This window comes from Lampetra fluviatilis, chromosome 59 (genome assembly GCF_964198595.1).
Source record: "Lampetra fluviatilis chromosome 59, kcLamFluv1.1, whole genome shotgun sequence".
Classification (NCBI taxonomy): domain Eukaryota; kingdom Metazoa; phylum Chordata; class Hyperoartia; order Petromyzontiformes; family Petromyzontidae; genus Lampetra; species Lampetra fluviatilis.
This window is the reverse complement of record NC_136333.1, coordinates 8,424,515-8,437,841: the sequence shown is the minus strand read 5'-3', so window position 1 is coordinate 8,437,841 and position 13,327 is coordinate 8,424,515. Positions and strand designations below refer to the sequence as shown.

Genomic DNA, 13,327 nt, shown 5'->3' with positions numbered 1-13,327 from the left:
GCTCTCAACGCAGAGGGGAACCCCTCGTGACCACGGGGAGAGAGAGAGAGAGACACGCAAACTCTACGGCACGGGTCGGGATCGAACCCACGGCCCTGTACACCGGGCGAGCGAGTTAACAGCCCTCCACAGGGACAGCCCACTGACTTATACTGGTAGGAACCTCCTGGTTACACCAGCCCACAGCGGATTATTGTGTTCGTCCGTCGTGCATCCAAAAATGGGTGGGGAGGGGCTGGGTGGAGAGGGGCTGGGTGGGGAGGGGCTGGTCACCCCGTGGTGCCCTTATAAAACTCAACGTTTAACCTACTCACGCCGGCTTGTGCCCGCCCTCACAGTCGGGCATATTTGTGGAATACACCAGGCCGCCGTTGACCCTGGCCATTGACCGAGCAACCCACCAACGTGTTCCTACCAGCAGGAGGACAATGTGTGTCTATTTAAAGAAGCGACTTGGGCCAGGACCGGTTCCGAATATTTGTCTGCTACCACGTGGCTTAGTGGGCCTTACCTGGTCAAATACAATATTAAAGAAGAGTTTTAGTTAAGTCACAACAAACTCAACACATTCGTCAATCACACCGTGTGCGTGGCCTTAAAAGAACGGGTGTGCTGTATCATATGCGACGTTTCGGGCAATGACCCTTCTTCATAGCACGTGGATGGAGATGCCAGACAGGTGTAGTAGATACGAGATAGCGACGGCACTCTGTGTATAACCGTGGGGCGTGGTGGTAATTAAATGATGTTGTTTTAATGTGAATCCTGGTGAACAGCGTTCACCACTCAGCGACTGCTGCTGGTGATCGATTTTTAAACACACGATTCTCACGCAAGAATCGCTAACATGGGAATCGATGAATCTACATCCGCTCTGCGATAATTGAAATAAAGACCTCTAAGACGCGTCAGGTATAACACACACGCAGAAACTAGTCTTAGTCAACGAGTTGTTTCTTGTAAAAGGTGGGGAGAGTGGATAATGTTTTCCATCGTTAAATCGACGAAGTGGGTGAATGTATGTGGGTGTTATTTATTTATTTATTCCCGTGGCGGAGGAATACACGCGACAGGACAAGGCGGCGGAGAGTTGCCGCGGGTGAAGTTTGCCGAGGGAGGTGGTCGTGAGCCACAGCGCCTGTGTGCGGCTTAATACGTTGTTTGTCAACTGACATTTTACCCTTTAAACCGCTAAATTATTACAATCGGTTCCGTAAAACTGTTAGGACGACAAAGTATGTGGATGCCATTTCGAGGTTTGAGCGCTGTGGTTTGATTTACGAGCTCTGCGACGTGAGCAGAAGCGATGGCCACCAGGGAGGTAGTTGTGAATGACGTGTTGTGACAAGAATGCCGCTTTTCATTGCCTCTGCCACAGCTCAATTACACTGCAGGCAATTAATTAACTCGGCCTCCCCCACGTGGGCCATGTCACTGCACTGCTGGATGAACACCTCCACAAGCACGTAATCCTTCGAGGTCGATAAAATGAGCACCACTTTTGTGTGTGTAGGGAGTGGGAAGCCAAACATTGGTTGTCCTATGGATGTGGCCCCCGGTGGCCTCTAATGTGGCCCCCGGTGGCCTCGAGTGCGGCCCCTGGCGTGCGGCCCCCCGACACAACATACACGGAGTGACCCCCCCCCACCACCACCATCACCATCGTGCTGCTGTCAAACCCACAATGGTTTCACATGTGCGGCGCTCCTCGCACTGATGATGTCTTATCGGCGAAAGTGTCCCCCCTCTGAAAATGAGCGAACAACGCTGCTGTAGGCACCTGCACGTATTGCCACCACGCGCAAGGATGGCACAGGATGGGCGCCACTGACATTCTCGTGACGAGAGAGATAGAACAAGAATCTCGTGTTCTCCCGGCCTTATCTGAAGGCACGCCATCGCCGACACGCATTGCTAAGGGATTTCTCGTTCGCGGAAACCGCCACATGGATTCCATCTCGCTCTGTTTATTCACATAAAGCACGGCTCGTATCAACACACGAAAAAACTAAGACAAAGATCCCCCGTGTAGCCTTCACAGACCGTTGGGGCAAGTGCTGTTAGCGAGGCACCTACGGAGGCCGGCACGGCACACGAGGGGGTGGGTGGCCAACACCACGCGCGGTTGATTTTGTCTCCCCAATGGTGATGTTTACACACTGCACCAGGTTACTCATTTGAGGCTGAGGCGACCTAGAGGAGGCCCAGAACCGGTTCAGACAATCGTCGCTGGTGTTAGCCGTGAGCGGGAATCGGACTCGGGTCGCCAGGTTTGTAGCGCAGTGCGCTAACCACTGCGCTACCGCTCCCCAACACACATACACACGTGTACACACACACACGTGTACACACGCGCGCACACAATGACCTAAAACAAACCGCGTCTTGCAGGAAATAGGGGCCCTTGGCCTCCCATCATGGGGCAGTTGGCCAGCACTGATTCAGCCAAGCCTGGCGCTGCTGATGAGAGGCTCAAATGTCGAAACCGGCACCCCAAGAGGTTTTTTTCCCGTTGTTAAACCGACGCTGCCGATAAGACGCCACCCCATACATGCAGAGGGCCCGCGCATGGTGAGACAAAGCCGTGAATAAACCTCTCTGGTGTCGGTCAATCCGTCTCAAAGACAATGCGTTTATTACTATTATTATGATCAGAGCATGTTTGTTTGCATGTTTTTGCCACAAGTACCTGTGGCTAATGTAAGATGTCTTGCAAACAGGTGTATCTGTTTGGCGTGTATCTGTTTGGCGTTTGAACATCGTATCACCTCCCGTGTTATTTGCCGACAAGAGTTAAGCCTATTCTTACTTTTTGTTCATAATTTTTTATACTGCCGAAAAAAGGGATCGCATAGATATTATCCTCTGCGTGTCCGGTTAAAGTACTGGGGGGGGGGGGTAGCGGGGAGGGGGTGCCACGCGCTAACAACAGCGGCGGAACGTCCGCGGCTGCTCCACCCAAAGCGTAAATCAGCCGCGGAATAATCCCACGTCGCCCTTCCAGATCTCTCTCTCTCTCTCACCCCACCCCCACCTCGCCACTTTCACTCGCAAACACGCACACACACAACACGCACACACACAACACACACACACAACACGCACACACACAACACGCACACTCAAACAAGTTAATTTAATGCAGTCGCGAAATATCCATCGCGCCCCGTGCCTCGCCGAGATGGCCGCACTCAATCAGGCGCCGTCACGTTGCAAATTCGGGCCCCCCCCCACTCCTAACAACACCCCCCCCCCCCTGTTCCTCGTCTCCCACCCATCCCATCCAGCACCACCTCTTCGCCCCATTGCCGCGTGATTTACTGGAACAATTACCCCACCCACGCCACCCCCACGAGTATCAACCGCGACCACCTCAACCGCGCTCCCTGTACACATCTGCGAGTGGTGGCGGCGGCGCCGCGACCACTCGCAGTGCTCCCCGAGTTGCACTTTGACCTGTCGAGTGACAAACAGCGGACTCACCCCCCCCCCCCAAGACAACAACCTCCTCCACCTCGCATTGGCAGACTGCTGGGGCAAAGTGCTGTTCGCGAGTCGCTCGCACCTACAAACTAAACTTTGTTAAATCTCGACTTAAAGCTTTCTCGTGACTGCAGGAATTCATATTCTTTGGGTATTTCGGTAAAGTCACGTAGATAAGTTCAAAGAAAAGAAAAACAACTACGATGCTTCGATCACAACACAAGCGATCGCTTGTGTTGTGATCTAAACTATGTTCTTTATTTTACCTGGCTGCCACAAATGATAGCTCAACGGAGTGGCTTCTCATCATCGCGTGGGAATTGATAACAGCCAAATACTGTAAATGCGTGTCTCTAAATGTGGAGGGGAAACCCGAAAAGACCTGTAGGCCACGGAGAGAGAGAGAGTCACGCAAACTCCGAATAGACAGCAGGCGTCAGGGTCGAGATCGAGCCCACGGCCTCCTGTACACCAGGCACCTATGAAGGCCGGCACGGCACACCCGGTGGTTTCAAATGTGTGGCGGCCCTCACACTGACGATGTCTTATCGGCGAAAGTATCGATAAAACATCGCGAATAACGCTGCTGTAAGTTGCAGTGCAACAACTGCAATGCCACATTCGGGTGGTCAAACCGCGCCGTGTAGCAGGCGGAGTGAGTGCATCGCTGTGACGATGTCTCCTTCGTATCTGTGGATGGGTTGTTCCATTGCGTCGTTCTACGCTGTACTCCGGTCTCTGTTCTGGACGACCACGGTCGCACACAGCTACTGGAGAGAGTTTTTGTTGCAACTAAGAAAGTGTGCGTCAGGTAATCTGCGTTCAGCGCGTGATGAGTCATTCGGAATGTGCGGCGATTGCTCAAGTGGTTGTTGATGACGAAGATGACGATGATGATGACGACGATGTTGTCGTGGTTGTGGTTGTCTGGGTGACATTTTTGTGTGTCTGCTGGTGGATGAGTCCCACCGCACAGGACAGGGACAGTCTGCAAGTGGATGATGGAACGTAAGAAGGTTTTCGCTAAAACTGTTCAGAAGTCGGCTGTGGCAGAACGCAATGGGTGCCAGGATGGCTAGGAGATGTTAACTACCTCGCCTGGTATACAGGAGGTCGTGGGTTCGATCCCGACCCTGACACCCGCTGTATATTTGGAGTTTGCATGTTATCCGTTTTTTCCCTCACCACATTTAGAATGAACATCATCACGCGTATTTGGCTGCTGTACATTTCCACGTGATGAGAATGATAAGCCAACCTCGTTGAGATACCGCTTGTGATCGCCACGTTGCCTCCTCTGCAAAAGAGCCACGGATCAACTCAGTGGAGCCTTAACTGCTCAAATGAATTCTTGCACGGACCACGGCTGCTGGTGATGGCATTTACCAAATCCCGAGGAGCGGACCGTGACCGCTGCCGGGCATCGCAGGAGATGATCCGTGTGGGTCGCTTCTCCTGACAAGCGGACACTGGCCGCTTGTGTAGAGGGCTCCCCACCCCCCATGCCTTCACGAGAGAGTTGCATCTGCCGAAAGGCGCACGCTCTCAACTCGGTCTGTCTGGGCTCCGCCGTGTGAGCCGTTGTGGAATTGGAGCCAGATGCGAGAGCTCCCTCACCGGGGAGGGCGGGAGGGGGCGGGGGGGGTGGGGGGGGTTCCTCGGCGGCTCCATCCAGCGGCTTGTGAGAAAGAGAGCTCGCTCGCCACGGCTGCCGTCAACGCGACGACCGAACGTCGAACGAACATCCCGCCATCGATTGATCTCCTCCCGATCTCCAGAGCAAGCAACGCGAGGCACCCCCTCCTCCCCCCCGCCCCCCCAAAAAAACTAACGTATTGTTCTCTAGCTCACCCCACGACCCCCCCTTAATCTCCCCCTCATATCCGACACCGTGACTTTTCCTTATTCATATTTTCATTGCTTGGCTTTCACTCATTATCCCCATTCATTCAATACATTCGTCATCATTTACCGTCATCAATTTCACTTTCGCCGAAATCACGATCATCATCACCGTCATCACAGATTCGCCCACATCGCTTCCTCGCGTCTATTTCATCTCCACCATTGCATTCATATGTACAGTTGTTAATGATGTGTAAAGCATCCTTGGATGAGGCGCGATACTAATGATGTTAAGATAACGACCCCCCCCCCGTCTCTCTCCCCATGAGGAGCCGAGTGAGAAGTGTGGGCGCATGGCGCCCTCCGGCGGCGCTTCGGTCCCATCTCTGGAGCCGCTCGCGGATTGAGAAGCCGCGGCAGGCAGCCAGCCAGGCAGCCAGCCAGGCAGCCAGCCAGGCAGCCAGACAGCCAGCCAGGCAGCCAGCCAGGCAGCCAGGCAGCCAGGCAGCCAGGCAGCCAGCCAGGCAGCCAGCCAGGCAGCCAGCCAGGCAGCCAGCCAGGCAGCCAGCCAGGCAGCCAGGCAGGCAGCCAGCCAGGCAGCACGCACGCGGCGAGAAGGCGACCTCAGCTCTCAGTGGTAACGATACTCATGGTGGTGATGGTGGTGATGGTGGTGGTGATGGTGGTGGTGATGGTGGTGGTGATGGTGGTGGTGATGGTGGTGATGGTGGTGATGGTGGTGATGGTGATGGTGGTGATGATGGTGGTGATGGTGGTGATGGTGGTGATGGTGATGGTGGTGATGATGGTGGTGATGGTGGTGATGGTGGTGAGGGTGACAATCGTCACCATCACCGTCGTGTCGACTCGCAACGCTGCGCCACCGCCGCCACTCGGTGTCCACCCATCGCTCTCGGAGAGAGAGGACGACTCATAGAGAGAGGACGACTCAGAGAGAGAGGACGACTCAGAGAGAGAGAGGGGGCGACTCTCATAGAGAGAGAGGACGACTCAGAGAGAGAAAGAGAGGACGACTCTCATAGAGAGAGAGGACGACTCAGAGAGAGAGAGGACGACTCAGAGAGAGAGGACGACTCAGAGAGAGAAAGGACGACTCAGAGAGAGAGAGGACGACTCGGAGGCTCCAGGAGGAGGAGCCACAGACGAGGAGCGGGAAGGCAGCAGCAGTCACGTGGTGCTGGTGAGGAGCCGGCGCTACCGACGATTGTCCAAGCTCTGCAACTCTCTATATATTCTCAAGATGGTATCGGCCCAATTCATGATGAGTGTGTATACACGTGGGAGGTGGAAACCGGAGCACACGGAGAAAACCCACGCGTGCGAGGGGACAACACTCTATCCCAGGGGTGGGCAACCCGCGGCTCCGAAGCCGCATGCGGTGGCTCTTCAAGGACTGCTTTGTGACGCTGTTATCGACTCAACTAAACTTTATCATGGGACCTCCTTTGCCCTTTTTGTAGATGCTCACCCCGAGCTCTCGTTACTCTGATAGTGCATTGTCTTTGGGCTGTGTGCGCCTTTTGGCGTCCTCTGGTCTAACACCGTTTGAGACGAGGCTCAAAAGAAAGCTGTCTCTGGTGTGGACCAATCAGTTTCAAGGACAATGCATTTACTATCAGAGTGACCACAAGCATTGTGGTTAATTCAGACGTGATTCCTTGTGAAAGGTTTCAGTTTGGTGTTTTAACATCTTAACACCTGTTTTGTTGCCAGAAGAAAGAGGAAAAACCTATCATCAACTAAACTTTGTTTCTTTTCCCAGGTGAGGCCCCACTGAGCTGCTATTTCGCTCTTTTTCAGAAGCGATCTGGCGATCGCAAATGATCGCGCAACGAAGGGGCTTGCCATCTTCTTCATCATCACGTGGACATGTTTAAGCAGCCAAAGACTCTAAACGCGTGACGTCCGTTCTAACTGTGGAGAGAAAAACCGGAGGACCCAAAGATAAATCCACGCGACCACGGGAAGAGAGAGAGCGAGAGACACCGCGAACTCCGATGATATCAGGCTTGGGATCGAGCCCACGAACGCCTGAATAGCAGGCGAGGCAGTTCGCATCTCGCCACCGTGTGGAGTTCGCGTGCATCGCAGCTCTTGACATGTCTCTCCCTGTCTCTCCCTGTCACTTGGGCTGCCGACCGCTGCTCGGTGCCGCCCTCTCGTGGCAGCGCCAGGGGGCTCGGCTCCTCCTCGACGCTGCCTCCACAGCGCTACTGGATCACACGCAGGCTCAGACACGGCGTGTGGAAATTCCACATTGCCATGGCAGGTGCGCAGTCCATCCGCGGAACCACCGCCGTTGATGACTTCCGCCAAAGTGCAACGTTTCGAAGATGATGCCGATGGTACTGCTGCTAATGTCGTTGCTGCTGTTGCTTCGGCTACTGTCGCTGATGATGACGATGGTAATGCTGATGATGCTGATACGACTAATATTGAAGTTCTCATTGCAGGTCAAGACGTCTTTAACCACATCACCTGTCCACAGGAACTTATCGAGGTCCCGTGGCAATTGGCCACTCCGTGTCTGTGTCACGGTCAACATTAGACAATGTCAGCGAGCAGCACCGATGAAGGGTCGGCACAGCACACGAGGGGGGTTGGGGGTGGCCAGCACCACCCCCGGCCGTTTTTGTCTCCCCAGTGGCGAATTTTACTACACTCCGCACCAGGTAACTCGTTTGAGGCTGAGTCGACCTAGGGGAGGTCCAGGGACCGGTTCAGATAATCGTCACAGGCGTTGGTGGCCGTGAGCGGGAATCGAACTGGAGGCCGCTGGGTTCGTAGCGGCGGCGCGCTAACCGCTGTGCTAACCACTGCGCCACCGCTCCCCGCTCTGGGATCTCTCTCGCACCACATCCCACGCAGCGACTACGAAGCCCGGGGCACACACTCGTGTCTCCACAAGCACAGCATCAGCCTCCCATCCCCATTCCACAGCCTTGCCGCAGTAACGACGAGTGGACGGCGCCGTCCACAGCCTTGCCGCAGTAACGACGAGTGGACGGCGCCGTCCACAGCCTTGCCGCAGTAACGACGAGTGGACGGCTTCGAATAGCAATTGTGCCCCCAGAAATAACGCGGGAGAGGCGTCGGGATGTTCCACCAGCCAAGCGGCACCGGCTGTTGCGAGGCGCCGTCCACGTCGGCCTTCACCCAGTTCACCAGGCACCGCCGTCTTGTAGACGGTGGCCATCGTGAGACACACGAGCGGCGCTTGCCACAGGTGAGACCACGAGGTGAGACCACGTGGTCTCACCTCGTGGTGGAGCACCAACGCCTCGCGCACCCCGCTCGTCCTCGCGGCGGCGCGGCGCTTTCGGATGCGCTTCCGCGGCCGTCTGGAACGCTCTCCCTTGCGATAGGTTAGGACGCCACTGGGAGCTGTGATGCACTTTTAAATCTAAATTGAAAACTCGCTTCTTTGGAACTGCTTTTGTGTTCAGTTTGTTGTTCTTCCCCTCCGATTAGCGCGGTTGGCTACGTACGATGCGAAAGAAGTTAAATATACACGCATACATAATGCTCGTGGTAGAACGTGCAAAGAAACATCCTTTAATAATAATAATTAGTTTAACATGTAGGCTTTCGCGACCAGTATTATTCATCATAAAGGTTTTTGGGTTAGATCGCGTTATTTATAAATGTGTCGTAACCCTCCACCACCCGACATGGCCAATCAGTAAAAAATGTGTCACTTTAAATAGTTCACTACTTAGCCCACCGGTGTGTTGAAGAGTGAATCAACATCATTTACAATTTTGAGTACGACGTTTCACTGGTAATTACATCCAGCATCATCGGGAAATTTGCCAAATGCTGCTGATGCTGGATGTAAATGATGTTGATTAACTCTTCAACACACCGGTGGGCTAAAGTAGTGAACTTTTTTACTGTTTGGCCGTGTCGGGTGGTGGAGGGTTACGACACATTTATAAATAACGCGATCTAACCCAACCACCTTTATTATGAAGAATAATAATGATGCTGTGTGCATTGTCCTCGAAACTGGCTGGTCTGCACCAGAACCACAGCCTCCTTCATGCCCATGTCTCATCACCGGTGTTCGATCACAGAGCAACCCCAACACGTGACTAGCACAATGACAATGCAAATATCAAAGCATAATGAAGATTGATAATGAATTCAGAAAGTTATTAAGTAATTCACTAATTAATGCATTCATTAATTGATCAGCTATGGGATTAATCGACTGGCCCTGCCACCCCGAGTCGAGTCAGCTCCAGCTCACTCTGAATGTGGTTTGGCCGCATTAATCGATTCGTGTTGCTTGCAGTTCTACGGAGTTGTTGGTCTGGATAAGGCTGAGAGCACTCAACGCTGCACTCACTTCTGTGTGTGGTGTTGCGGTGGCCTGCGAGCCTCCTGCACGAGATCGGCCTGTGGAGGAGGAGGCTCGCCAAAGGGACGCTCATCGGCAGTGCCAGGCTAGGTGCATGTGAGGCTATTGGGCAGCTGTGAGGCAGTCGCTCTCCAACGACAGCGGAGGGCTGAGGAGCAGACGCTCACAACAACGAGCGGACCGCCGGGCGGATAAGACTCTACAAGTTGGTGTCGTGGGGAGCACAGGTAGTGCACCTGCCAGTCATGTCAGTCGATAAACCTCATAGCACCTGTGTCTGTCCCGTGAGCTCCTCCTGCACCTAGCATGGTACATCAGTCAAGCCATAGCACCTGGGTCTGCCCCGTGACCTCCTCCTGCACCTAGCCTGGCACAGCAGCCAACCCATATCACCTGGGTCTGTCCCGTGACCTCCTCCTGCACCTAGCCTGGCACATCAGTCAACCCTTATGACCTGGGTCTGTCCCGTGACCTCCTCCTGCACCTAGCCTGGTACAGCAGTCAACCCATAGCACCTGGGGCTGTCCCGTGAACTCCTGCACCTAGCCTGGCACAGCAGTCAATCCATAGCACCTGGGTCTGTCCCGTAGCCCCGAGTTCGATTCCCGCTCACGGCCACCAACAACAGCGGTAACGATTATGTGAACCGGTCCGGTGCGGTGTGTAGGGAACATCGCCACTGAGGAGACAAAGGCGGCCGAGCGGCGGGCGGCCCGAGCCTTTCATCGGGTAACTCTGCTAACAGCACTTGCCCCAACAGCCTATCGAGACTACACCGTGGGGGGGGGGCACCTTTGTCTTTGTGCGCGCGCGTGCGAGTGGCGAGCGGCCGCGCGACTCACGTCGGCCGCCTTCTTCTCGGCCTGCTCGAGCTTCTCCTGCGCGTCCTTGAGCGACGTCGAGTACTTGTCCAGCTCGTCCTCGGTGCCCTTGAGCTTCTTCTGCTGCGCCTGCAGCTCGTCCTCCACCTGCGGCAGGGACACGGCGGCCACCAGTCGGCGAGGTTGCTCGTGGCGGCGGTGGTGAGGATGATGTGACGCACATGGTTTGGTTTAATAAAAGTAGGAAAAGAGTAAACTTTCTCTCAAACAGAAATCAATGTGCAAAGTGTGGGTGAACGCATGTTAAGTGTTAATTAATTAGGGGGTGGGGGTCACAGGATATTTGGACCACCCTGTACCCATCACACACACACACACAGGTGATGTACTCAACACACACACACACAGGTGATGTACTCAACACACACACACACAGGTGATGTACTCAACATACACACACACACACACACAGGTGATGTACTCAACACACACACACACACACGGGTGATGTACTGAACACACACACAGGTGATGTACTCAACACACACACACACACAGTTGATGTACTCAGCACACACACAGGTGATGTACTCAACACACTCACACACAGGTGATCTACTCAACACACTCACACACAGGTGATGTACTCAACACACACACACAGGTGATGTATTCAGCACACACACTCACACACAGGTGATGTACTCAACACACACACACACACACAGTTGATGTACTCAACATACACACACACGGGTGATGTACTGAACATACACACACAGGTGATGTACTCAACATACACACACACACACACAGTTGATGTACTCAGCACACACACAGGTGATCTACTCAACATACACACACACACACACAGGTCACATACTCAACACACATACACACAGGTGATGTACTAAACATACACACACACACACAGGTGATCTACTCAACATACACACACACACACAGGTGATGTACTCAACATACACACACACTCACACACACTCACACACAGGTGATGTACTCAACATACACACACACACGCGGGTGTGATGCGCTCATCACGCCGAGCCACGCACGCTGTGAGCCTTCTCCTCAGCCGCCTTCTTGTCCGTCTCGGCCTGCTCGGCCCGGTCGATGGCGTTCTCCTTATCCGCCTTCAGCATCTGCATCTTCTTCTTGATGGCTTCCATCTCGGCGTCGTCTCCGTTCACTCGCCCCTACGAACTCGCGGCAACAGCTTCGGCACACGGGCACACGCGGACGGCGGCTGCTGCGGCGTTGGTGGCAACAGCGAGAGACGGGCCGAGTGAGCGAGTGAGGGAGACGGAGAGAGGACGACCCCTTGTGAGTCACACACACACCGATCGCTCTGCAACCCCCACCCCCGTGCCCAGGGCTGTAAGCTTATACCAGTTTGCTGAATAGTGGCCTATTGGCAAATGGGCATCCCTTTTTCGGTCCGATGGGATGGGAAGGGGGATGAGACACTGGGGGAGGGGGTGTAAGTGACCCCCGAGAGAGCTATTTTAGTACCTGCTGCTGCTGCTGGTTGTGACGCTTTGGAGCAAGTGGTGCAGGAGGCCACGTGGCGAGCGCTTTGCTGAGATTGGCGGTGGCCACAGGCTCCTTGAGAGGATCGCCAACGGCACTCAGCTCTTGCTGGGTCCGTGCCCATAGCATACATCGATACACACAGCCACACACACACAGCCACACACACACAGCCACACACACACACAGCCACACACACAGCCATTCACACAGCTACACACAGCCACACACACAGCCACCCACACACAACCACACACACAGCCACACACACACACACAGCCACACACATAGCCACACACAGCCACACACACAGCTATCCACACAGCCACACACACAGCCACCCACACAGCCACACACACACAGCCACACACACACAACCACACACACAGCCACACACACACAACCACACACACAGCCACACACACAGCCACACACACAGCCACACACACAGCTATACACACAGCCACACACACAGTCACACACACAGTCACACACACAGCCACACACACAGTCACACACACAGTCACACACACACAGCCACACACACAGCCATCTACACAGCCACATACACAGCCACACACACTGACACACACACAGACACACACATAGACACACAGACACACACACAGACACACACAGACACACAACAACAACCGCCATTCGCTACTAAGTGACGGTGACGTCACCACGACGCTTGTGCCAGGCCATGTGCACCTTGAGGCCACGTGTAGTGTCGAAAGCCCGCTGGCAGGAGGTCACGGGGCAGACCCAGGTGCCACGGGTCGGCTGACTGAGGTGACCGAGATGACTGGCTGATGCACCACCTGTGCCCCCTACTGTGCTAACTTGCTGTGTTTTAGCGACCCGGCGCTCCGCTCGTTGTTGTGAGCGTCGCTCCTCCGCCCTGCGTTGTTGCTGGAGGGCGACTGCCTCCAACTGCCCAGTAGCGTCCTTCACGAGCCTCCTCCACTGAGGCCGATCTTGACACCGCTGGTACCAGTCATCGGCAAGTTCACTCAGCTCCACGTCCTCCTGTACCACATCACTCCATCTCTTCTCTAGCCCGTGCCGCGCCCGTTTAGCCCCCTCGATCCGTCCGAACAAAAGCTGTTTAGGCATGCGGTGGCTGGGCATGCGGGCTACATGACCCAGCCAACGCAGCCTTGCCTGCCGGAGGAGCTCACCGATGGGACTTTGCCCAGATCTTTCAAGGATTTGTGAGCTCCTCACACAAATCCAGCCT

The 13,327-nt window shown here is 54.6% G+C and overlaps 1 protein-coding gene across 7 annotated transcripts in view; it reads right to left on the bottom strand.

The window, feature by feature from the left end:
• The window catches only part of LOC144950878 (uncharacterized), a 48,844-nt gene extending 36,937 nt beyond the window's left edge, over positions 1–11,907 (bottom strand). For 2 of the 7 annotated variants that reach the window (XM_078881029.1, XM_078881035.1), the window contains exons 1-2: positions 11,610–11,904; positions 10,555–10,680 (exon numbers count right to left, since the gene is read on the bottom strand). In XM_078881029.1, coding sequence (XP_078737155.1) covers positions 10,555–10,680; positions 11,610–11,723 — 240 coding nt within the window. In that variant the 5' untranslated portion in view covers positions 11,724–11,904. Of the gene's footprint in view, positions 1–10,554; positions 10,681–11,609 lie in introns of all 7 variants that reach the window. The other 5 variants (XM_078881036.1, XM_078881032.1, XM_078881030.1 and 2 more) reach the window with 4 other exon arrangements.
• Positions 11,908–13,327: the final 1,420 nt, after the last annotated feature.